At 35.2% G+C, this 26,970-nt stretch overlaps 1 protein-coding gene across 1 annotated transcript in view; it reads right to left on the reverse strand.

Moving 5' to 3' along the window:
* CDK19 (cyclin-dependent kinase 19) overlaps positions 1-26,970 on the reverse strand; it is a 128,351-nt gene that overhangs the window by 10,474 nt on the left and 90,907 nt on the right. The window contains exons 5-8 of the mRNA XM_004673765.2: positions 12,812-12,869; positions 7,343-7,474; positions 2,860-3,003; positions 2,618-2,687 (exon numbers count right to left, since the gene is read on the reverse strand). Of these exons, the coding sequence (XP_004673822.1) occupies positions 2,618-2,687; positions 2,860-3,003; positions 7,343-7,474; positions 12,812-12,869 (404 nt within the window). The remainder of the gene's footprint in view (positions 1-2,617; positions 2,688-2,859; positions 3,004-7,342; positions 7,475-12,811; positions 12,870-26,970) is intronic.

Genomic DNA, 26,970 nt, shown 5'->3' on the forward strand with positions numbered 1-26,970 from the left:
GTGTAGTGTTTGACCCATCTTTGCTTCTAGGTATTTTATGGTTTCCGTTCTTATGTCTAGGTCTTTAATCCACTTTGAGTTGATTTTTGTGACTGGAGTGAGGCAGTGATCTAGTTTCATTTTTTTGCATGTAGCTTCCCAGTTTTATAATGGAAAGAATTTTAAAGTTTATGTAGAAATATTCTTGATCTATGACTGAATCAACTGTTTTCCTGCTTAACTTCAGATTCTAAATTCTAGTATCCGAGTCTAAGTTATTTGTTTTTATTATAATATTAAAAGTCTTGAACTTAAGAAATCCTATTGTTCAGTTACCATTGTGGTTTCCTATCTTTCCTAGTATTTATGCTAAGTTAAGCCACTTGGTCCCTTTCTGAATTATCCTCTTCAGATTTTCTGGTTTAAGACCTGAATGGTTTTCAAATTAACTTAAACTCTTTATACATGCTATGAAGTGTTGGATCAGATCACAGTTATCTGAATATTCAAATGCTGAAGTCAACATAATGATTCTTAATTCTATTTTCACCTTGCCTTTAATTAGAGCTGACACTGTGGAAAGAGCAAGTTACTGTCTTGCTTTTTATGTCATCTGCAACAACATTTTCTGGGATTTTCTTCATTATTATATACATTACCGTAGTGACTTATATGTACTGTATTACTTAGGTAATTTCTAATAAGGCCTTTTTTGTCTTAGCATTAGTAGCCTGCATTTATATGGCCAATATAGATTACTTTGAAGTATGTGTTCTGTTTGTGTACTTTTTCTTTTATAATTGAATTTTACTCCTTCTATTTCTGGTTATTGGACAGGCTACTATCATTTTATGTAAAAAAATTTTTGGCCTTCATTTTTAGTTACTTAAACCATTTTCATTATTATCCATTTGACAAGTAACTAAAACATATGTACTATGCACCAGACGCTGAGGGCACATCTAATGGTATACAAAAGAGACACGATCCATACCATAAGTATTCAAAAGCCAATTATAGTGCAAAGTGATTGATCAGTGCTGAGAGGCAACACAGGATGCTACAGAGCACAGACAGAAACACTGAACTCCAGATAAGTGAAGCCTAAGCCAAATTGAAAGGATAAATATAAAGGGTAAAAGGTCAAATAAAGCTCAGGGTGACTTAGGTCCTTAAAGAAATTTGTGATGTATAGAGAGTAGACAGTGGTTTAGGGCATGAGAGCGAGGACCTAGAAGTCACTGCTTTGTAAGCCATTCGAAGCAATTGAGAGCAATGGTGATTTAATAGCAACTAGGAAATCAACATGGCCAAATATGCATTTGATGATGACTGCAGGCAGGTCAATGATTGGAAAATAAGATGAGAGGTAGAAATACCACTTAAGAGGCCACTACAAGATTCCAGTGAAGAAATAGTGGTGGTCTGGACTATAATAGTGGCAGAGTAGACGGGAGAAGATACAGAGATTCAAAGGATATATAAAGAACTGACTTGATAGTACAAATTGTTTAGATTGGGGGAGAAAATAGAGGAAAATATGATAAAAGATGGATGAAGGGAATTTCTCAGGTTTTGACTTGAACAATTAGGTGAATCATGGAGCCATCTGTTAAGACAATAAGTACAGTAAGAGGAGGAGAGGTTTAGAAGAATAGATGATGAGCTCAGTTTGGAACATTAATTTAAAATATTTATGGAACATTCAAGTTTAGATTCCATAAGGCAATTAGACAAATGGGTCTGAAACTTGGAAAAGAGATCTCAGTAAGAAATAAAGTACAAGTTATCAGCATAATTGATGGTAAATTGTGGCCATGAGAATCATGGAGCCTGCTTTGAAGATGGCCAGAGTGAAAAACGAGCCTAAGACGGAAGCTTGAGTACATGAGTACTTGATTTCACAAGAGACAGTGTTGTATAAAAGGAGAAAAGGACAGAAGAGAACCTGACAATGGGCACCTAACCATGTTTTCTAAGTGACACCTGAAGATAGGCCAAAAGTCCTATCAAGGACCATGTAATAGAAGGGCCAAAAATGACTAGTGCCATTTGTCTGTCTGTCTTTATAATGTCTGCTTTTGCTCCAAAAGGCCACCCTGCCCTGGTGGTTTCGTGTTCAATTACCCAGAAGAGAACCTCTTCTACTTTTCCTCTAAGCGGGCCTATTTTGGCAAACTCCTCTCATGCTGTCACCTTTATCCTCCTCTCATCTCTACTCAATATATACGTCTCCACCAGTCTGTTTTCCTCGGTCTCAGGCCATGTGTTCTTCCTTCTGTCATCCTTCCTGGTGGCACAGCCCAGCATTTCGGCCACCACTCATTTCTCATATCAAGATAAAAGCACAGATGCAGCTTTGAAATGAGTCCTTTATCATACTAAAGCAGAAGAAACATTTAAACTATCTACTGATCCTTGAATTCTGAAAAGATTTTACATACAACAGTCTAATAAGCGTGGCATGTATGTTAACAAAATCTAGAATATCTTCTTTAAATCACAAGCACAGTTAATATATTTGAGAACTAGCTTCCTGGTTTAAATAGTAAATAATAGTAAATAGTATATCTGGTTTTTAAAAAGATTAAATATCCCCAGTGAATTTACTACTTATACTTAATATAAAATTACTTACGTTGTTCTTCTAAAGTCTTTTTGAAGAGTGGGATATTCTGGCATCTTTCTAATATCTTCCCAGTCTTTATCTTCCAAAAAAATATTAAATATTGTTAAAGGAAATAGTGTTTTACTTTTATCCAAAATCTTCTAGTTACTTTAGCTTAATACACAGATACATAAAATACTTAGTTTACTTCTGAAAAGGAATTATTTTGATATATAACTCAAATATTATATTTGAGAAGAGAAATAAATTACCTGCAGGAAACCCCATGACACTAAATATTCGATCAAGTTGATCATGATGAAAGGGATTGCTTGTTTTTATATCTTCTTGACGACAGTGAAAAATAGGTTCTGAAGTCAACAATTCAGCAAATATGCAACCTATTGCCCATATATCTGCAACGGTAGAAAAACAAATTTTGTACATGTTTATTATATTTGTTTGGTTATACTTTCTGGATATAGTTATAAACCACATTTAAAAATACTTTCCATTGAAACAAAAGTACAATTTTTAAAAAGTTTATGAAGAAAACAAACATATCATGAAATAGCAGTAAATCACATAACTGATTGAAAAATTAAATAAAAAAACATTTACATGTAAATTTCCTGATGAAGATAGCTTAGGAAACTCAGTCTAGGAAGCAAAGAATTTACTTTAGATTTAGGCAAGTCTTTCTAACCACCACTGGTGATTTAACATCAGAGTATTCAATTAATACTCTAACACAAGGTGTAATACTCAAGGTCTAACAGACTGAAACAATATCTTCATCTAATACAGCTATGTAATTCTTTCAAAGCAATCAAAAACACAATGCTATCCTTCCTTGAAAGCAACCAAACCCACTATTTCTGAGTCGTGACCTATTCAGTACAGACTATATGAAATTATTTAGGAAAACTCAATTTCTGTCTGAAAGGTCACTAACTTAAGTGTTTTTCAACAAATTGTTTGGTCTGGAAGCTAATAAATTCTAGTATATCCAGGCACTAAACTGACATCAGGAGAAATAGCTGTTATCTGAATATATTCACTTAGATGCCACCCCCACTCAATGCCCCAGGATAAAGTTAGGCACCTTTACAAGAAAATGTTATTAAGACAACCATAAGGAAGAGGAAATAAATTTATAGTACTGTACTCTATTTATAAATACCATAAATTTACATTACATGTTTATACAAGAAAACCTGCAAAGAAACAGACCTGCACAGTACAACCTGTGTTGTCAAGGAACAACTGTATTCTATTTGCATTTTCCATATTGAAAAATTACATACTGAAGGACAGAATTGGATTTATAGTGATGAATTTAATGTAGTAAAGTAACCTGTTGATTTTCATGCTAGTGCAAATATTACACTGTAACATATTGTAATATTACTTTAATTAGAAAAAAAAGAAAAAAAAAATCACAAAACATCACAAAAGGAAAAACTGCAATTTAGCTTCTGAGGCAGAATATTGTATTCATAGTCCTTTGCCAAATGTACAAGTGAATTAATTTTTGTGAAATGTATCTTTACACTTGCACATCTAAATAAATGCTGCTTAATTCGTATTTTAAAAGGATAACAATGTACTAACTATGGTATAGAAAAGTATAATGCTTAACAATCTACTGAAAGTAGATCCTATAGATAAGCTAAATATGCTGATTACATCCATTAGCTATAATTAGTGCTATTCACATGGGGCATGGGATGGGGTAGGTGGAAGCTATTTTATAAAACAAAATGTAAAGTGGGCAAAAACCATATAGTTATGTCTCACATATGTGACCTCCATTCAGGAATGGTTTTCTACCACATCAGCTGGCCTTTTGGATAATAGCAACAAATCTTCAACAACAATTTTTTAGTACACCATTATCTACAAACTTAAAAGGCAATAAAATAAAATTTAACTTTTCTTAATGATGTGGAGAGTCATCATCAGCATGAGCATCCAGCACTAAAGAGTAAAGTAATGATAATGGTTAGTGCCCACTGTTTAATTCTTTTCTCTCTTCCACATCATGGTGGCTATCCTGCTTGCCCTTGATATGGCTGCCTTGATGTCCCCACTCACTTCCTAATGGATACTTCTACTACTTCTAGTCAAGTGAAATGACTACTGTATGTTGCTGGTCATCCCAATTCCTAGTATGCTTTCTTTTCAAAAGATAGGAACCAGGATCTAGATTTCCCTGTGAATTGCTAAAAGGAGAAAACCTAAGTATAACCAGTAGTGTTAAATTCAAGGGTTCCTATCTCATGCTAACCTTTAACTTTATATAGTCATCTGACTCTTGCATCCTCTCTGCCCATTTCTCAGCAACTTTCCCTCTACTTTCCTTTATCAATGATTTGGTCTCCTCCCCAAAACACCACTATCACTCCATAAATCTCCAGAAATTTATCTCCACAGATATCAAATAATCAAACTCTATTTTCTATGTCCTATATAGAATACTTATTTATGACATGAACCAGGTATAGAAAATAGTAAGAGTAAGTGAATGTATGTGCATTTGTATGCCTGCTAGGAATATATTTCAAGTCTAAAGATAATTGATTCAGAATTATTCTTTTTTTCTTTGTGTCCAGAATAGATAATAGATAATAGTAAAAATCAGAAATTAGTAACTATGCTTTTATCTTTAAGTGACAAATCTCACTTAGTGAGCAACTAAGTTATATGCTGGTTAAAATTCAAATCCAGTTCTCCTTACTCTGAAGAAATAAGAAATGCAGTTGATTTTTAATTCACAAACATTTACCTTTATTTCCAAAAATCACATCTATTTATATTTTAACAGTAAAGCAGTTAATCAGAAAATAGTCATGAAACCATGCCTCTCAAAGTGTGGACTCACAAAGTATGTGAACCACACACAACAGAATCATGGGCTTTACTACCATGAATCTGCTGAAGATGAATCTCTGGGAGTGCGAGTGACTTTTCTGGGGAGTCATTTAGTTACCAGGTCTTGGCTGGACTTACTTTTTCTTATCAGGACCCACCACCTCCATCCCCCCACCCAGACTGTCCTAGCACTTGGTAAGGGCCCTACGAATATGGGCTTTTATTGTTATCACATCCTCTTCACCCCATCCTGTGGTCTTGGGTTATCTCACTATCAATCATATTCTAAGAACCACTTGTTACTTCCACTAATCCTCTCCCTTTCTCTAGCTTACTCTTAAGCTCTTCCGCTCTTCTGGCGCCTTCTGTGATTGTCTAATAGATCTTACTATTCTCAACATAGAGACCTAATTGCAAACATAATTACGAAAGTTTCAAAACACAGGCCCCACAGTTAAGTCATCCACTGGAATGTGAGCAGAGGCAGGCCCTGACTTTTAAGTCTTTAATCTGTGAATCACTCTGGTCCTTCTACTTGGTTTTTATAGTTCTTTTTCACCCTTCACAGTCACAGATAGCTGCCACTGTCTGTTTCTAAGAGTGTGCCCTTGGCAGCCTCTGTTATAGGGCCTTGGTATAGGCTTAGCTCCTAAGGAAAGGGCTTAAGAACAGCCTCACATGCCTCTACTGTCAAACAGATACTGCTTTTCCTCATAGTGATGAGGCTACTCATAGGCTTTTTCACTACTTTAACAAACTCCTTCAGAAATATTTATGAAGCATTACAATGTTCAGCATTGTGTTGGAAGCCTTGGACAAAATATAAATGCGCTCTAGATATATGAGCTGTGCAGAAACCAGATCTCCTGATGAATGAAGACATTACAACATTTTAATTTTATTTCCCTCCTTACCCATGAATAAGTCATCAGTCTAATCTTTCCAAATGTAAGAATTTCTTTTGTAATCTTGGGTGCTGCCAGGTTTTTCATAGGTTTAATAGAGAAGGGGCAGTACTTACCTATATTTAATAATTGGATACTTTATTGCACAAACTTTACTAAACAGAACTCAACAAAGCAGCTAAATGAAGTCAAAACTGCTATCAGCCTAGTACCGATAAATAGAAAATTCAACAACAAAAAAAATGTATTTAATAAATTTAGATAAGTAGTAGAACTAACCCTTCACACAAGCAGTACTATTTGTTCCTCCCTATCCTCCCTTTTTACCTCCTTTAGGAAATTTCTACATTGGAGGAGGATTCTCTCTTCCTGACTCCCTCAGTTTGCTGCAGGCCCTCCGGCAACACTGTAGTGACCAGGCCAGGAAAGAAGCAGGCTTATATTCTACAAACGTGGTCTGTAACATGTTTCTTATGCATTGTTTTTAACTAGGAAAGAGGGCAAGTTGCTGAACACAGCTTATCTACCCAGACCCTGTCTATTCCTTACCTTACTGGTGAAACTGCCATCTGATTATCATTAAGAATTGACTAACTTTTTTCCAAATAGTAGGGGCTCTCTCTAATATCAAACTGCTCCCATTTTTTTTTTTATTGTGAAGAAAATAACTTGAAGTATCTCTCTAGTTCTTCTGATCCATACTAGGTAAGTGCAAAATAAAATTTGCATGTTGCTGTTTCCATAGCAACTCAACAGAAACAAATATCTTTATTCTCTAATTTTTTTTTTAAAGAACCATATTTTCCTATGTGGTTAAAGATCTAAATCTACTATTGATGTATTGAATGTAAACTCTAGAAAACAGGACTAGAACAAAGAGATATAAAATGGTTTTTATACAAAGTTGCTCTAATATACCGTTTGGTACTTATGATAATTTAATGGCAAAATAGCAAATCATATCAGATTAACTTACCAATGGCCTTTGTATAATGCCTTGCACCAAGCAAAAGTTCTGGAGCCCGATACCAAAATGTGACAACTACTGGATCCAAATCTGCCAGTGGCTTTAGAGGAGAATTAAATAATCTGGCAAAACCCATGTCAGCTAAAAAATAAAACAAATTAATATAAAACTCAGTTTGCCATGCTATCAGAGCGTTGCAAGTCGGTCACTGACCTTATAAAGTAATCTTTCCACTCCCCCCCACCCCCCTTCTTCAACCAATGGTCTATACCATGCTCCAGATCTTCCCTTCTGAGGAAGATACTATTTTATTGTGCCTATTTTTCTGATGAAGAAACTGAAGCTTACAGATATTTTGACTTAGCCAAGGTCATTGGGCTAGCAAAAACGGAGTCCAAATCAGAATTCAGTTTGACTTTTGATTTCTGGCTTTCAGAAACATTTACAATCCTAAATGTTTTTCAAATAAAAAATCGTCTAAAAGACTATCGAGTCCACCCTTGTGAACGCATAACAAGCAATCTATACACACCTCTTCCAAGCTCTGCATTTGCTGACATCATGCTGGTGGCTTTATACTGGCTGTGGGAGTACTTGCATCATATGAAACAGCAAATGCTACAAATTAGGGCTTCTCTAGCACCTCCCCAGCTAGAACCAGTTGCTGTATAATTACATCACATGCATTTTTCCAAGAATATATACCCAATAAATGAGATAATTTGTTGTAATTCAGCATTTAACTAAGGCCAAATTTTGCCAAATTTAATTGATTTAAATATTGGAAGCATGCCCAAAAATGAACATTTATTACTAAAATAGCTCCTGGAGCTGGCCTGCTTTCCTTAAGATTTCATAAACAACTAATACCTTATATCTATAAAGCAATTTAGGATTTACAAATGGTTTTCACATAAATCACATCACTTCATCTGGTCATCTTAAGAACTCTGTTTTAATATTTTATTCTCCAACTGAAAGTAAGAAGTCTAAGGCCCTAGCAGTTAAGTAACTTACTCAAAGTTACAGGGGTCACAAATAAAGATGCTAGTACTCCAACAAAATCAGTGTTACAATTTAGCAGCTATGTTCTTAACCAGTGATCTGACATCTGACCAGTAAGTTATACATACAGTTACATGTCAAAGGCAAAAATCACAAGAATGATAAATGGCTATAATTTGAAATATATAATATCACATTATAATTTGATTATAGGAGGTGCTCTCAATGTGCTATAAAGTACAAATAGTATACAAAATGTCCACTATAATCATTTGATCTAAAACTAATATGCTATGATCTAACATACATTAAATGCTTAGTTTATAGTAATTTTGTTTCAAAGTGAATAATTTACAAGATTTTCTGAGAATGTTTAGGAGAATTCAGATCTTAAGAAAACAAAGTCTGTGCTGATGCTACAGTTTAATTAAATTTGCCTCTAACAAATAAAACTTTCAAAATCACTACCAATATTATACCTACTTTGAAATACTATATATTTAATAGATTCTGATTGCTGTCAGTGGCAAAATAATATAGTGGAATTCTGTTTCATCCTCTGAAAAGCCATTTTATTTTTAAGTAAAGACTAAAGTTAATATTTCTCCCCTATTTTCTCCTTCCATAGTTATAAGCCATATCTACTTAATGTCAGATAAAATCAAGGTCAGAGGAAACAAAAATATAAAAACTATTCTTGTTTTAAATCCTTTAATGGATTTCCATACCTTTTTTTTTAAAATAACTACTCATTTACATAAAAGATAATTAATCTAAATATTACTAACAGTTGCTTTCCTAAAATCAGGTATGAGTGAAAATGTTCAGTGTAATACAGAGCATAGTAAGATTCTGGTGCAGGAGCTAATTAAGAAGCATCAAATAACAGAAAAGCAGCAAAAAGGAGAAAAGCACTATCAAGGAACTTAGGTAAAGGTAGGAAGACAAAATACATGGAGTAGATAAAAGTAAAAAATTAGAATAAAGGAAAATTGTTACTGGTTTCTATTGGACTTTAAGTCCCTTGATGGAAGCATGTGTTTCTTTTGTTTTTCTTTGAGGGAAGCATCTGTGTTTCTATAGTTTTATCTAGACCAACGTTTGATAAATCTTTGTGGAAGTGCAAAGAACTGGACCTGGGTTCTAAAAGCTGCAACACTGTGTATGGCTGAAAAATCATGAGCATTTTAGGGCGTGGGTGTCTTTAATTTGCTGGAGGGAGAGGCTCAGGTTAAGAGGGGACGGCACAATGTATTTGCCATTTCATGCCTTTGTTTTTAGCCAAAAACCAACTGTATTAAAGTGCTAAGCACAGGCTTCAGAACACTACTAATTTAAAAACAACACACCATTAAAATATTTAAAAGCAACCTAATCAACTAGACTATTCACTAGATTTTTATTCTTAATTATCATTTACTTTTAAGCCTAGTTTTATCTGTAACCTTGGACAGAGTTATAGTCCTAAACAGCTAGAGAATTTCTGTCGAGGAGTAACAGAAAATATTTGGGAAAAATAAGGAGGAGACATTAAGTTGAAGTGACTGGGATAAGTGGGCTGACTGGTAAGCGCAAGGGAGAGTACAGGATGGTGATGGTGAATCTGATTTGGAACAACGGCTATAGGTTGCCAGCAGAACAATTAAATAGAGATAAGGGTTTTAGAAAGATTTACTTACTTATGCATACAGAACTGGGGTACAGGCCAGAGGTGCAGGGGGTGAGAGGATTCACCAGAGACAGAGCAGGGAGCAGAACAGGCAGATGGGCTAGTGCACTGCTGAGGGGAACAGTGGGAGAAGCAGGAAAAGTCTGCTACACCATATGTGGGTCACTGTCCTGGCCAGAGATCGAACTCGCTGCCGCTAACTTTGCAGTGCTGTGCTTTGACCTTTGAGCCACCAGGGAGGGCACGAGATAAGGATTTTAACTAGGGTAAAAAAATAGAATCTGAGAACCAGATCTTAGAATAATTTTCACAGAACCCAATATTAAAGGCCACAATTTATCAATTCCCTGAAGAACTGTAGTGGGGAGGCTATGTCCCAAGCCAGTGCCTAGGGAATCTTAAGAGAAGGTAAACAGGTTTAAGAGGCAATAATGAAAATAATAGAGAAGCCAAAAAAAGCAGAAGTGGTAGATAAAGAACAGAATTATAAAATGTCAAGTAAACCAAGGTAAAACACAGTCCCAAGTCAGAATAGTCAAAAGAAGACCTAGTTAAAGCTATAAAGAAAAAAGTTGACTAAATGCAGGTCATTAGATTTGATAAGACAGGGGTCACAGGTACCCTTTTAGAGAGCAGTTTCAAAAGACTGATAGAAATTAGAGGTCAGATTATAATAAAATAGGGTGAGTGGTACAAATGTGTGAATACCAGGAGTTCTAGATATAGAAGAACAGGGGGAAGGGGGGTGGAGTGGGGAGGGGGAGAAAGAACCAGTGGTAAAGAAAACAAAATGGATATGAGGTGTATTTTAAAATTGGGAAGATGGCTATGAATGTTTAAAGGTAAATAAGAGAAACTTCAGAAAGGGAGAATAGAGATGCTGTAATATGAGAAGCTTAAGCTTAGCAGGAAGAGATTTAAGAGCTAGGAAAGGCACCAGGTTGGATTTAAGGAGATTCTCTGATATTATTTCAAAGACAGAACTATGCTGACAGAGGGTGAAGACACACCAGATATCTTTGAGCTCACTAGCAATGTTTTAGTGAAAGAAGCTATATGGACTTGGAATTCAAGCCCTACCTTTGAAAGGCAGAGCAAGCTTTCACCTCTCCATATCCAACTTCTCTTATTTGTAATATCTACCTAGGGGGTGGTTGTGTAAAAAAAATGATGTAACATATGAAAAAAAAAATCACACTGTACACAGTAAACTTTATTTTTACTATTTCTTACAGGGACCATTCTTTATCTCCCTTTAATTTTCACCTTTAAAAATTTACTTATTTATGCCTTTTATTTAGCAAAAGAGTACTCAATAAATGCTTGTAAGAAAAAAAAGTGTGAGAGTGAATGAGAAACAAGTGAAGAATGGTAGAAGACGAACGAGAAGGAAAGGGTCAAAGAAGGAAAGCAGCTACTAAGTTCTAACTAACAGCAGTATTTTTAAATGACTCTTGATTTCAGTAAACTCAGATTAGAGGTTTAAAAAAAGGAAAGATATCTAGAAAGAAGCAAACTGCAGATATAGGCTTCTTTTCATGTCTTTTCTTTTTGGACCAGTAAGTCTCCTTGTAAATTATATGGAGAGAAGAGGTGATTTTAAATAGCTTTTATAGACTCAACTTTATATTATGTTATAACCTCTATTTAAAAAAAATTTGAGGGGGGGGGACCAGAAAAAAAAAAAAAGGAATTGGACTAGTGAATAGAAAGTCAGGCTAACTGGGTTGAAGCATAACAGAATAAACTTGTAGTAAGTGAAGTTAAGATATGTTTGCATCACCCTGGCATGAAGTATCTAGTCTAGTAGCACAAAAAGCAGATCGATGAAAGAAAATTTATTTTTAAAGCCTCCAAAATATACAAAACATTCAATATATGTAGTTTCTTCTATAGGGAATAAAGCATTGCTTAGCTCATTTTCTCCCCCCAAATGATGTTAATTTCTTTTACAACCTTCAGGATTGCAATGGCTATTTTTTCACTCTCACACACTCTTTTTCGTCTAAGCATTTGTTGTTAAGTGTCCTTTTTAGCCAGACACTGGTAAAAGTGAGAAGGAGGTAAAGGATGGTCCCTACTTGTGAAAGTCAGCAAAATAAACAATCTACTATTTATCATAATAAATATTCTCACATGTTTCCTCATTTACTTTCTACCACCACCCTTCTTTGTAGATACTACAGGGGAGGAAAGCTGAATTTAGAGAGGTTGTAGCTGGTAGTCTTTGCAAAGTAGCACATGAATTCCAAGTAGAGAATGTTTTTCCCTAAGACTCCTCCCAGTCCTCCCTAAGATTTACTCCCACCAACGGGCGAGTAAGAGTCTATAAAAATACGTATCACTTGGGAAAGGTATGTTAGTGCCTGGCACTGTACATGTTGGGGGGTAAGGGACAGGGAGAGATATGTGTAACAATCCATGTGTATCAGGTCAGATTGAGTGATACATTCAGGGAAAGAACATTTGGTAAAGCCCCGATGAAAGTAAGCTTTGGGGCATTACTTACAGTCACTGTGCAGGACAGTGGCTGTGGCATAAGCTTGAGTTGTGTTAATTCATGGGAATGAAGCTTTTATGGGCACCCTTAGCAACCGCCTCAGCTCAGAATTATAGGACCTTAATCTGAGAATAAACCTGAGGGGTTTTAGAAACTATCTACCTACATTTCCCAGCATCTTTTCTAAAAACATTATGTGGAAGCAATTTTAAAATTAACTACTTGAGTAAGAGTACTAAAAAAGGAAACCATCTTTTCAATCACTTCAGTTTCTTCATAAATTATTTTAGAAATAATTACCTACCTATTTTGACTCTCCCCCTCTCAGGACCTTCTCCCATTACTAGGATATTTGCTGGTTTCTAGAAATAAAAATAGAGCATTCAAATTATTATGTTTATCCTTTTGACATGCTCTAAAACGGAAAAAAGAACCTTATAATATGAAAATATCAGTTTTATATTTTCATCAACACTATAATCAAATAAGTAAGCATTTGACATACTTAAAGTTAGCACTAACTTAACTTACACATCCTTGTAATGGAAACACGTCTTTCAAAGTCATAGCACACAAGTAATTACAAAGGAATTAAAGTTATTTATTTCTATTACTCCACAGATGTTACCAGTAGTAAGAGTTAAAAAAACTGCCCACTTGCTGCCAACAACAGTTTTGTGGTGAAAGTTTTTACTAAGATTTCAAACCACAGCATAATTTTCTTCATTTAAATTAACCAAATAGAATATCCCTTGATAAATATTTCTCAACTGAAGGGAAACATGACCAACATTCAACAGACTCCATTAAAATTCTTATGCCTTTTCAGTTATAATTCATGCAAAAGTAAGAAATTCCAAAAATAATTTGAAGATGTAGAAAAATAAATAATACTGAGGCTAATACTGAGCTATACTAAGAAAAGAGTAAGCTGCAAATGTATCCAGCATATTTTAAAGCATCCTCATTTACAGATATTTGGAAGCAGAAGAACTGTGGATATATAGCCTTTTCTTTTAGACAAGTAGGTATCCTTAGTAAACTATTTGGAGAGAAAATTTTGTCTTTAACATATTTTATTCATTTAATCAATCAGTGAACATATTTTTAATGTCTCTGGAAGCAAGGAAGTATGATAACCATGCTTAGAATTAAGAGGAAAATAAAAACACAGAAAATCAAATTCCTAACTTCCAGATGCTCATTCTGTCAATAAAAAGAAAAACCAGAAGTTTTGTGTAATAAAAGAAGGTAGTACAAGATATGAGTTATAGAGGGGATAGAGTTAAGAGATTAAACTAGATTATTTTTAAGATCGGGTCCAATTTGCTGATTCTATTAAGCTTTAATGAAAATAAGAAGCACTTAAAAAAAGCAGTTCAAAGAAGGAAGTGATTAACTAGAATCTCTGTTGTTACAGGAAATATTCGTTGGAGGGGATGCCCATAACCAGATGCTGAAAATGGAACTAGCATAGAAGAGCTAAAGACAGACAAGTGCACTGCGGGAGGTGGAAAGGCCATGAATGAGGCATGCTCAGAAGACAGTAAGAAGTCTGACCACAGATGCGGGGGCAGTAGACTGAACCTAGAATCTCAATAGTCTAAGATATCATGTGATGTAATCTAGCCTTTATATTACAGGCAGAGAAGTTCTAGGAGAGAGGGAGGGGCTTGGTGTGAAGTAACAAGAGCCCAAGGTCCTCTCAGCTCAAATGGAGTGTGAGGTATGGAATGGGGTATAATACTTTAAAGGAGAAATTAATAGAACTTTCTGACTAGTTGAAGTCAGAAGGTTAAGAGAAAGAGCAAGCAAGATTCCACCAAGGCCTTGAGTTTATGTGACTGGAAAAATGATGGTAACTTTTAGACTGAAAAGTTATGAAACGTGTTGGTTTGGAGGCAGAACAACACAGAAAAGGAGATGATATTTTGAGTTTGAGCAGTATGAGATGCCTCAATCACACAGTCAGGGGAGTAGAAAAAGGGAAGAGTTGAACTTGAAAATTATTGGCACTGTAGTGTAAACAACTGAAGACAAGAGAGGATTAGTTTACCAGAGTAGAAAGAATAAGATAGCATTAGAGAAAAATCCAAACCTTCAAAATTCAAGTTTGACAACAATTTACCAAAGATTCTGTATAGAATATTTTACTGAAGATTTTCAGGAAACAAAGAAAAATTAAATATAAATCCTCCTTACACTTAAGAAACTTAAAATCTAGTTGGAAAGGACAGGCAGCTTTTTAGAATAAAAATAGGTTATGAAAATAGCAAAATAAAGTACCAGTGGTGATTTTTTTTTCAATGAATATCAGCATAGTTTTTAGGAAGGAGATGATTTTGTATGAATTTAAGGATGATTAAGCTTTTGATAGCATAAATGATTTTTCAAGCTTAGCAAATGCTATAAGAACATTGTCACATAAGCACAGACATGGCATGTTGGGAGAATTACAGGTATTTTGATATGATTAGAACATAGTAGGCTTGGTGTAGGAATAAGATTGGAAACTATGTTGGGGATAAAGTGCTAATAACACACTACAGTGGGGACACAGAACCCTGGGCTACCACCAAGATGAAGAAGCTGAATCTGCTACCACATAGTCAACGGTGATCTTCAAGGTAGCTTAAGTAAACCTAAATGCTACCATTAAGAGCAAAAACAAATCCTCTCTGAAAAAAAAAACCTACCTAACTGAAAGCAGATTATTTCTATATTGGATTGAAAACAAAATTTACTCATATCCTATTTACAAAAGATCCACCTTGCACAGACACTATAAAAACTAAAAGTAAATAGCTATTAAAAGATAAAAGATATATCAGAGACCCTCTCTGGTGGTGCAGAGGGTTAAAGCGCAGCACTAAGAAGCTAAAGCCACTTCAACATGAGTTTGATCCCTGCCCCGGGGGTGACCCACATGGTGTGGCAGTCCTGGCCTGCCTGCTGCTCCCCTCAGCAGTGTTCTTTGTCAGTTCTGCCTGATCTGCTCCCCACTCTGTCTCTGGTGAATTCTCTCACTTCACCTGCACTTCTGGCCTGTAGCCCATTTCTGTATGCATAAATAAATAAATCTTAAAACAAAACAAAAAAAAGATATATCAGAGCCCCCCTGGTGGCACAGGAGTTAAAGTCTCAGCACTATCAAGCTATCACCAGTTACTGTGGCAGCCAAGTTGCTAACCACATGGCACAGCAGACTACTTCTGTCTCACCCGCTGCTCCCCTCAGCAGTGGGTTTCAGTAGATCTACCTGTTCTGCTCCCCACTCAGTCTCCAGTGAATCCTCTCACCCCCCGACCCCATTCCTCTGGCCTGAACCCCAGCTCTTATATGCATAAATAAATAAAAATAAGTCTAAAAAAAAAAGATATACCAGGCAAAATGTTCAAAGAAAGTTGAATCAAGTACAATAAAGACAAAAACATTAGTAACAACAGTAGAGATGGTCACTGCAGAATGATGCAAATTTCAATTTACCAGGAAGGGACAACATTTCTAGACTTATGTGCACACATGTTTGCATATATAAAAGTACATACCAAAAAATGACAATATATTTAAGGAGGGGGAAAGACTAGTGACAACATGCTTTTCTCAATAACTGATATCAGAGAAACAAAAGATTAATAAGATATAGATTACCCAAAGGACACAATTAACAAGATTGCTCTAGATCAAGCAAAAACTTGATCTACTTTTTACCCAAAAATGAAAGGATACATATTTTTCTCAAGCACACATGAAACTATCAAATATTGAACACAGACTAGCAGGTCTGGCAAAATCTCAAGATATTGTTATCAAATAGAATATGTTTTCTGAGTACAACAAAATTAAAAGTATTAAAGCATAAGTTTAAAATTTTAAATATTGTAAAATATCTGTAAATCACTTAGAGGTAAAAGGAGAAACTATGAAGGCATATAAAATACTCAGAAATGAAATAATGAAAATACTACCTATCAAATCTGTGAAGTATGTAATAGATTTATACCTATACTTCATGTAGTACCTATAAGGAAAATTGATATCCATGAATATTTATGTTAGAAAGGTAAGTTTAACATAATAAGCCATGTGCCTAAGATAAGAATTAAAGGGGACATGGAGTAAACCAAAAGAGTAAATCAAAAGAAAGTAGAACAAAAAGATTATGATAAGGACAGGAATGTATGAATGAAAGAGGATTTATGATGCATTTAGGACACTGAAGCAAGAGAAGAGACAGAAAAAACAAACAACATTACAGATTACAAAAGAGAAGTGACTATATATACAGTGGAGCTGAGAAAGGTAAATCCTGGCTACATTCTCGAAGAACAGATTGTTCAATTCTATTCAGACATTTTTCAGAGAAATAGCTGGTTATCTTTAAATAGCCTGCAAAATCAAAGACAAAGTGTAGAGACAAAGCACCGATTGCCAGGAGCACTGGCAACACACAGCAACAAAGTTAGTATCTAGAAGAAAGAACTACTGCCATATGAAAACAACCCAAGAGAAAACCAGGCAGAATGTTCAAACAAGCATTTATCAGCAAAAACATGTTGAAGAGCTAAGATATGAAAAAAATGTCCAACCTCACCAATAATGAGGGAAATGTAAACGAAATGCCATTTTACACCTTGTAGACTGCCCACTGGTCACTCCAGCACACTGCTGGTGGGAGAACAACTTCTTTGGACAATTATTGGTGGCATCAATTTGCAATTCTGAACAATTGCGTACCCTTCAACTCAGGAATTCCACTTTTAGATTCACCAAAGAATGTTCATAGTAGCACAGTTTGGAATACAAAAAAAAAAAATCTGAACAAAACCCAAACTTCTAGCTAATAGGAAAATGGAAAAATTGTGGCAGAATAACACAGTGAATTTTGGAACAGGAGTTAAAAAAAAATCACTGAATTATGAATTCATGTAAAAAGACATTTCAGTCTAGGAAGCATTATGTTGAATGAAAAACAGCAAGCTTTTAGAAAACTATATACAGCGGGATGCCATTTCTCTTAAAAAGCCAAGCAAAGGTAAAGGATGTATATACAAATGTGATAAACCTACTTCTAAAAAGACCTGAATAACAGATTCAAAACGTAGTCTATTTGTTATCTTGTAGGAAGTGGCAAGAGGATAGAATGTGAAAAAAATTAAGTAAAAAGAGCAACTGGGTTAAAGTGCCATCTTCTTAACTGTTCACTGTGTTTTTATGCTTTGTAACCGACATGCACATAAATGTTATTTTGTACATATCACCTATTAAGATAATGATGATAAAAAATAAAGAAAGGAATGGAAAAAACAATCAGGAGTGCATTGAGAAGGTGTTATTTTCATCATTATTAAAGTAGTATTTTAAATCACTTAAAATATTTAGAATAAGTCCTGAAGAAAGTACACTAATAAGCCATCTGGACATTTAAGAGACCAATTTGAAAGCTGTGAGGTAGGAACTGGCCTGGTGAACTAGAGACCATGTGAGGGAGAACTGTGGGCATCAGCCAAGGCAGAGATAAGGAGTTGATGACTCGAGAGAGATGAGAACCCAAGGGAGGGCATGCCTGCTGTCTTCAAGTCTTCTGCTTTCGGAGAAGTCATTTGAGTACCAGCAATGGAATGGTTTTGAGCACTGTTCGGATTGTGCTCTAAAGTTAAGCTGGCCTCATGGTTTGCAAATGGGTAAGGTTGTAAGTTGGGAGCGTTTCGGAAAATTCTTAGTGAGCTAACTAACTGGAGAAAGAGTAAAAAGGTCAATATGGCTGGAGTCAACATGAGAGGAGGCAATGCAGGGAAAACAGTGGCGAGGTAGGAAGGAGGCGTCGCTGATGCACAGACTTGGAAAGAACTAGGTTTTCATGACTAAAATTAACATCACTTTGCTGTATTACCTCTCTGTCTTGCCAATAAATGTTTGCAATTTACATTATGATAAACAGAGATAGCTTTAGACAGGACAGACAAACTGATTTAGGGCTCTGCCCAATCTCTGACAGCTAGGTTTAGATGGACTGCATTTTCTATTTCAGAATATGTTTCTATATAGTGTTGGACCTTATATATTTTGGAATTGTTTTGTTAAAAAGAAAACAAGACCTAAATAGAGGTGGTTGTGCTAAACCTACACCAAGACTAATACCCAACCTAAGTTTAGTTTTAACCCCCCTACAGCTTCAACCTCCCCTAGGAATGTAGTGTCAACTGATCAGTACTAATGAAATTATCTTTTTCCACTCCCCAAAGAAAATAATACATCACAAGACCTTTATCTCACAGGTGGATTACCTGAGCTTGAAATAATTTCCTCTTTCCTATATTTTGCCCTTTTGCTGCTTATAAAAACCCTTTTATTTTTAATAGCTTTCCACGGTGCTTTTCTATTCAACAGATGGGACACTGCCCAATACATGATCATTTAATAAAACCAATTAAGAGTATTTAAATGAACTTAGTTGGATTTTTGATACCTATTAGTTTTTAACTAGAGAAATGTCATTTAAAAATATATAATAAAATAGTCTAAAAATGCCATCACAATGTAGGTGAGCAAAAAATAATAATAATATATATATTCATAGATATATATATATATATATATAAAATAAAGTAGTGCTACAAGAAATAAAGAATGGCAAAAGGGGGGGGAATGATTGGTTCTAGAAACTAAGAGAGTTTAAAGAGGAAGAGGTGGTCTTTAGATGCAACAGAATGAAACAACTTGATTGGGCAATTAAAAGGTAAATCAGAAAAAAATAATCCCTATGCATTTGCTCAAGTCAGCCACATAAGTAAGATCTGCATAAGAAGACAAAAGAGATTTAGAGTACACTCTGAACACCGTAATGAGACTGGAACCTCCAGGATAGAACAAATTTTATAATTATAAATTAGCAAACGAACTATGTTACATATTCTATATCACAGTATTTATAATTCAAAAATTTTGAGCTTAAATCCTTTCAAAATAAAGGAACAGAATTAAAAAGGCACAGCAGTATCTTATATAAAAGCATGAGTTATAGGACAAAAATTATTTCATATAAGAAAGGAAAATAGACTATAAGCTGATGAATGGGAGAAAATTAGAAAGCTGATCTTAGATCATTATTAACTAATTTTTGTTAGAAGTTCCTGTAGTTGTGCTTTATTGAAAACACAGAACACAAACACCACAATGGAGTAAGGGCACAGAGAAGACCATTCAGCTAGTCTTGAATATAGAACAGCTTTACTATAACATGTTTGAGCCTACGGCTTCTCTAGTAGGGTCTCCACACAGAATCTGAGATGAGAGTAAGAGGCGGTGACATGGTATAGAGGCACAGTGGCTATGAGCTCTTCTGTAGATTCTGAGAAAGACCCAGAACCTGGACAGTATCTCCCAGAATGGCTCCTCGTGTAGGCAAGTCAAGAAGTCAAGATCTAGAATTGAGAAGGAAGTCATTCTTTTTTCTGGAGCTTATGAGAAGGGACTCATTCTTAAATGGTCATGACATAATGGAGATTAGCTTTCCTCTCAAGGACAAATATCTTGATAAGGTCACAAGATACTCACTGTTACAAAAATAACAGCAAAATAAGCTATATAATCAGTTTTAAAATATGTTAAACTTTTCAAAGCTTTTTCACATCAATCAGTTCTTTTTGCTTAATGGAATACTCAAGGGTCTGCAAGGCTAAGTGCAAGTCTCACAGCTCCACCTAACCCACAGGGTTCCAAACTGAGCTGTGCTTACAGATGACAAACTTAATTTTTAGAAGACTCACTTTAACAGTGACCAATGTAAGTGAAAGCATATGCTTTTTTTATAAAAAGGTACATACAGTTCATGCACATGCACTAACACCCCCACATACAAACCCAAAAGAATGAAGAAAGGATACCAAAATTGTTCTGACCTAGTTACATCCCAATTAACACAGACTACCCTTTACTAAAACTCCTCTTCTTACTGTGAACACAAAATGCCAGCTGCGAAAGAAAGTGATACTGCTGGGTTTGCACACTTTAGTTACCATAGAAACAGTAGAAATGGCAGGAGCTGGATGCCTCACATTTAAGTTATCAGCAATAAAACTGGATAGACAAATCAAGACTGCAAGATTCGTTTTAGTTAAAATGCATTATAAAGGCAAAAGTCAGGCAAAATAATGTGATAAGCAATATGATTACTCAGAAACTATTCAAAAACATCTCATTAGCAGAATTTAGCTAATTCTTGAATTTACATTCACAGTGCTCTATGTGTACTCTAGATTTGCTTTCTTCTTTTATAGAATCAATTTTTTTCCCACAGGGTTAAATTTACTTCAGTTAATTGGCACATCATAAATAGAACAGACTGAAGATACATGATCATCCTACTACATTCCCTTTGCACTCCCCAACCCAGGAACAAAATATGAAGCCACAACATAACTCTTAGTAGCACAATAAGAAAAAAATACAAACACAATTGTCTACAACTCTGAGTAACAGGAACAAAACCGATCGGCATATCAATTGGACGGTTTCTGGAACAATGAACAGTGCTGACCTAATATTAGTGGCTAAAACTATTCTTTCATTTCGATATAGTAGTGGACAACTATCCTCACATTTGATACAGAAGCACATTCCCTGGAGAAAATGCTCAGGCTTTATTCCCTTCTTTACAATGTTCTCCATTGTTCACCTTGAACAAATAAGATTCTGTGTTGTAACAAATGGGCAAAGAACTAAGAGCTAGAATTTTTTTTTTCTCAGCAAACACAATATTCATTTGCTTATAGCATGAGTTTACCCATTAATATAACTTCATTGATAGGAGAGGATTTAAGAATAGAAAGCATCTGATCATCCTGATTACAACCTCTTAAAGCACAAGGAGATATTTCTGTCACCATTTTATGCATCTGCTGAAATCCATGTCACCATTTTATGTACCTGCTGAAATCCAGGCCCACTGTGTTTAATAAATATCTGTTGAACTAATGGACAAATGAACAAGTAAAAAATGCTAATAATATAGTGCTCAAGTTCTCAATTTTCAAAGAAATTATAAGAAACCAGAAAAAGCAATTGCTCCAAAGTATGCCAAGCTCATTTCTGAATATAGATTTTTTAAAATCATATTTTATTTATTCTAGGGTTTCAGCAACTATCTATATGTTAATGACTGCCAGAGATCTTTGTCCTCTAGATCTTTAAATTTCTATTATTTAAATAGACCTTAGAGATGTGTCAACTGTATACTGTTCATCTCATGACCACCTCAAACTAAACTAGTTCAAACTGAATTTTCACTGTCTTGTTGGTAACTGCCTCTGGGTCACTCGATTAAAAAAAAAAAAAAAAGCAGAGGTCTGAATACCCTGCCCTTATCCCTCAAGTTGAGTCAATCCTCTGACCTAGTTACCCTACTTTTTAAATATTTGCCAAGTATCTCCTTTCTATCTTAACCACTTCTGTCCTAGTATAGGCCTTCATCATTTCTCCACCGGCTGATTAGAGCAGCTCCCCTGCACCCTTCAAACCACAGTTCTTGACTGTCTGAGTGAGCTGTCAGCTCTGAATAACCACATGTCTCTAAACATGACAATTAAGATTCACCATAATATGCTCCCTACTTCTCCCTTCCACCTCTTAATAGTAATTCTTGCTTTGATCCAAAAATACCAAAGTACTCACAGTTTCTTCCCTTGCTCATTCCATCTCCTCTGCCTACAATGCTCTCCCTTCCCACTTCCTGTTCACCTTACACATTTCTACTCATCCCTCTCTAAGACAGTGCCCATCTCAACCTGCTGGGGATTTTTCCTCGGTGCTCCCAGTACCGTACACATAGTGGTGACCTCTGAATGTGCCACATTTCATTTAAAGATGGAATAGCATTTTTAAACCTTATTGTTTTGTGAGTATTTATGTGTCTTCCCATGTACTCCTTGAGGACAAAAGTCTTACTTATGCCTATATTTCCAGTTCCCAGAATAGTGGCTAATCCACATTAGGTGGTCAAATGTTTGTAAATATTCTACATTAGTAAACCAGTACTTCTTTAGTAGAAATACAGTTATAAATAATCTAGCTTGAAAAGGCATTTAGGTTCCATAATTTACATATTTTGTTATTAAACAGGTTTTTGCATTCAGAGAACTTAACCACTACTTAAAGTATTGTTTCTGAAGGAAAATACCTTTACAGCTAGAAATTGTTATCCTCAACTAGATCAGCAAGCTATCTGTAAATCTGGAACAGTCTGTAATATTAACTGTTGTGATTAATTTCATTTTACCTTAAAATGATATAGGAACATCTGTAATATGGCAGCTATGTTTATCAAACCCTGATATTCATAATTAACAATTCCTGCCAACCCAGAACTGCTAACAACAGTTAACAATGCATTTCTTTGTTTTTGCCTTTTAGGAGTGGTTACAGGCCTGAAAGGCAGAGATAAGGTTTTCTTTTCCCTACCAAGAACTAATAAAAAGGAGTCATTATAAAAGCAAGACAACTACATGTATCTAGAAGTCTATTTACCTAAATAATTTCAAGGTCACAAGAGAGTATGAGCAAGACTATTCCATACTGAGTGCAATGCCAGGAGTAATGCTACAAAGACATTCAGCTCCTATGCTGTTCACTAATGACTATAATCCATTCTCAGAGAAGCAACACTGGTGGCAAGTAGTTTTCTATTACATTTGTGATACTCATATTCAAATCAAATAATTCAGCCTTATTATCATGCGAAATCAAGAATATCAGAAGCAGAAACTATCAAGGTAGACTAAGCCCTCTCATTTTACTCACAGAGAAGCCAAGATGGAAGGCCCACAGATCTAGCCAAATTCACTGCCATGTAGAGCTTGAGAGCCCAGATCTCTCTGGGTTCTCTGAAATGCAATCCAGGTCAGGGTTATAACAAAAGCACACATGGAAAATACAAAATACTTTCTGACTTATGACCCTCACCTCTCCAAGACTTCTACCTCCATGTGTGCTTAGTCGAGGTTATCGTCAGACAGAGACAGACATCATATGTCATCTCCCAGTGAAAACAAGCCATCAGTCCTTGCTGCACAATCCCTTTCTTGCTGAAGATACCATTCTCTAAGAGATCTTTAATTGCCCTGTAAAGATGGTCTAATGAAAGCCTGTAGTGGTGACTGCCTAGATAAGTATTTACCCAAACCAAACTCATCAATTTTTAATCAAAATGAGTGTACTTTATTGTGCATCAATTCAACTTCAAATAAAATTAATTTAATAAAATAGTATGCCTGTTGATTCTTTAGTTTAAAAATGGAACTCAAGATTCTGAGGTTCCTTACAGTAGCTCTCAGTTCCTAATCAGTCCCTCCCCTTCCTATCACAGTGGAAGAGTATTTGGACTATACAACCTCTTGGTGACTTTTTTGAAATTAGTCTAGCAAAGAGCCTCCTACAAACATGCACTTGCCAGTACAGGATACTAAAAACTATTTTCTCAACTCAGACCGAAAGCTCCGGTTTCTGTATTATGGGTGTGGTTGATGGAAAAACTGCCGTGCCAAAAAATTACAGCCCATATCTAGGAAAATAACTCAGAAGTGCCTTCTTATCATTGGTATTGTGTGTATCACAGTCTCCAGAGTGGTATAAAAAGCCACCAATTTGCCTAAAAGCCACCAGGTCTTGTATAGAGGACGTAGGACAGGAATCTCTGCATGTGGATGACATCACTGCCAGCAGAGGCTTTCAGGCTGCAGACATGAATGAATATCTGAGCCACAGACTATTGAGACTCTGTTCCACAGAATGAATTAAGAACCAAAGGTCACCCCAGAAACCTTGGTGTAGTTCTCTAGCAAAATAAAAACCTATAATTATCAAAAATCACCTAAAATTGCAGTTTAGAAAATATACAAGCCATACTTTACTTTTTAATTTGTTTACATTTTGGAAGAATTTCAGATGACTACATAAATACTACCTGTTTAAGAATGTTAACTTAATCAAATGAAAATAAACAAAGTCATTTGATAAGCATGGAACCGCAGCATGAAAAGTTATTTGAAGAACTTACTAGGTTTGATCTCATTGAAGCAATATTAATTTTAAACATTTATATTTTTAAATATGAACTTTTGTCCAAAAAAGTAGTAGCAAAATTAACTATAAACAGGATGCAAATAGCCTTTTTTTTTTTAAGCATCAGGATGCATGTTTCACATATTTATATTAGATCTTGTAAAACTGAAGGGTCTAGGAAAAGTATCAGACTACAGGAATTCTGAGGAAGAAAACAGTAAAAGAAATGGCTTTTCAGATTGCCAATGTGATACAGAACAAATGTACAAAGGGGAAATTAGAAGTTATTCCCAGAGCTACAGAGATAAACCTGGGGGTCAACAACCATATAAAGTACCCATCATAATCTTCATTTTACACACAAGCAAACTGAGGCTTAAGGATCAAACTTAGTTACTCTAGAAACATTTTTTTTTAACTTAGAATCTCAAAATGTCCTTACCATAAGAATAAAGCTATGTTTAAAACACTAAAGTGAAGTGAAAATGCTTGCAAATGTTGATATTGATGGCTACAATGAGTTTTTAAGAGTTTCTTGAGGTAGTGTATGCTTGTCTTATCAGCCCTTATTTAGTTTAGACAAAATTAAAGACCTACTCTATCACCTTGTCAGACAAGGTGCAATGAGACACTGTGCTGCACATACAGATTGTCAGACAATTCCCCAACCACCAAGCAATTATTTTAACCAAACTTTCATGAAGATCAACAGTACAGCACTTTTTTCTTTCCTAGCTGAGCAGAAACAAAGGGCTATCTTTGACTTTCAAATATTGGACTTTCATACAGTGATGTAAAAAAAGGTGTTCAAATGCTCTCTCTAGTCAAAGGACCGTAATATTTCACCCTCCCACATACTATCTTTTCATTGCTTTGTCAAAGAGCTGCTACAACTCAGTAGCATTATCAACCTGAAAATTATATTTCAGCATTATTTAAAATTTTTCTTTGCATTTGTCTTTGTTTTATTCAAAGTGAAAAACAGAAATACAAAAGTACTAAGACTAGCGATAAGCCCAGTCTCAGACAACATAACAAAGAAGGAATCTCCAGGTGTATTCAAAGTAATAAATCTTGGATCTCAATTGAACACGACCTTGAGATTTAGGTAGACTATACCTGTGGCTCAGTAGCAGGGAGAGGAAAAAGTGGAAGAGGAAAGTTAAGAACACATGATGACTTCTGGAAATAAATCATTAAAAATGTTTGTAAAAGGGAAGGCGTAATTTGCATCTTATAATATTTTTCGGCTCTCTAGAACCAGAACTATTATACCAACTCATTACTATCCTCACAAATTTTGTACCTTGAAAAAAAATTATATATGAAAGGAGGGGTCCTGTTGCATTTTATTGTATTTCCACTAAATTAAGAGAGAGCGTAACAGGATCCAATGTCATCTTAAAGTCTCCATCCTAGCCTCTGTAGCAGGCAGCTTGGATATGGTTTCCAATCCCTTTCCCCGCCCCCAACCTCTACTCCATGGTATACACACCTATCTAATTCCTTCCCTCGAGTGTGACAATACGTAGTAATTTCCAGTGCACAGAATATTACAAAAGTAACTGAATGTCACTTTCATCATTAACCTGCAGAAGACTTGTGCTTCCATGTTGCTAATACACACTATCATGCCCTCGCTTGCTCACTCTGATGAAAAGCCATGTTGTGAAATGCTCCATGGAGAAGCCCACATGTCATGAAAACCAAAAAGGCCTCACCCATAAGCTCATGAGGAACAAGCACAACTTGAGTAAACTAGGAATCAGATTCTGCCCAATCAAGATTTGATATAACTGTACCCTTTTAAAGTACCTCTGAAACAGAGTACCCAGATAAGATGCATCTAGACTCCTGACCCACAGAACCAATTAAGTGATAAATGTTGCTTAAAGCCACTAAACTTGGGGGCAATTTGTTACACAGTAATAGATAACTAATACAAATTTAAAATATACAGTCATAAATAACCTTTTGAAAATCCAGTAAGCATTCTGCCTGGACAAATAGAAAGGAAAAAAATAACAGCACTCAATCTATATAGTTCTCCGTTAGTTGGACAAAGTATCCAGAATCACATATTACGCATATATATTACACATTTCTCTGTAGCTAGAATATCTATTACATCATTTCTTTTTGGACTCTAAATTTGGTAAATGTTTTTATTATTATTTTTAACCTCTAATAGAACAAGTAAGCCTGGCAGATGTGACTTTTTAACAATCCTAAATGTATAGTAGATATTAATAACATAACTCCAAATATTACTGGGTGCAATTATTATTTTCTCCCTTAAATGGATCTTATAAAATTTCCAGGTACAAAGTTTGTAGACCACATAATTATTTGTGTCTACAGAACTTTAAAAGATTACAAATTTTACCCAATATTGTGAACAATAAG

The sequence above is a fragment of the Condylura cristata genome, unplaced genomic scaffold, assembly GCF_000260355.1.
Source record: "Condylura cristata isolate star-nosed mole 26May11 unplaced genomic scaffold, ConCri1.0 scaffold00001, whole genome shotgun sequence".
Classification (NCBI taxonomy): domain Eukaryota; kingdom Metazoa; phylum Chordata; class Mammalia; order Eulipotyphla; family Talpidae; genus Condylura; species Condylura cristata.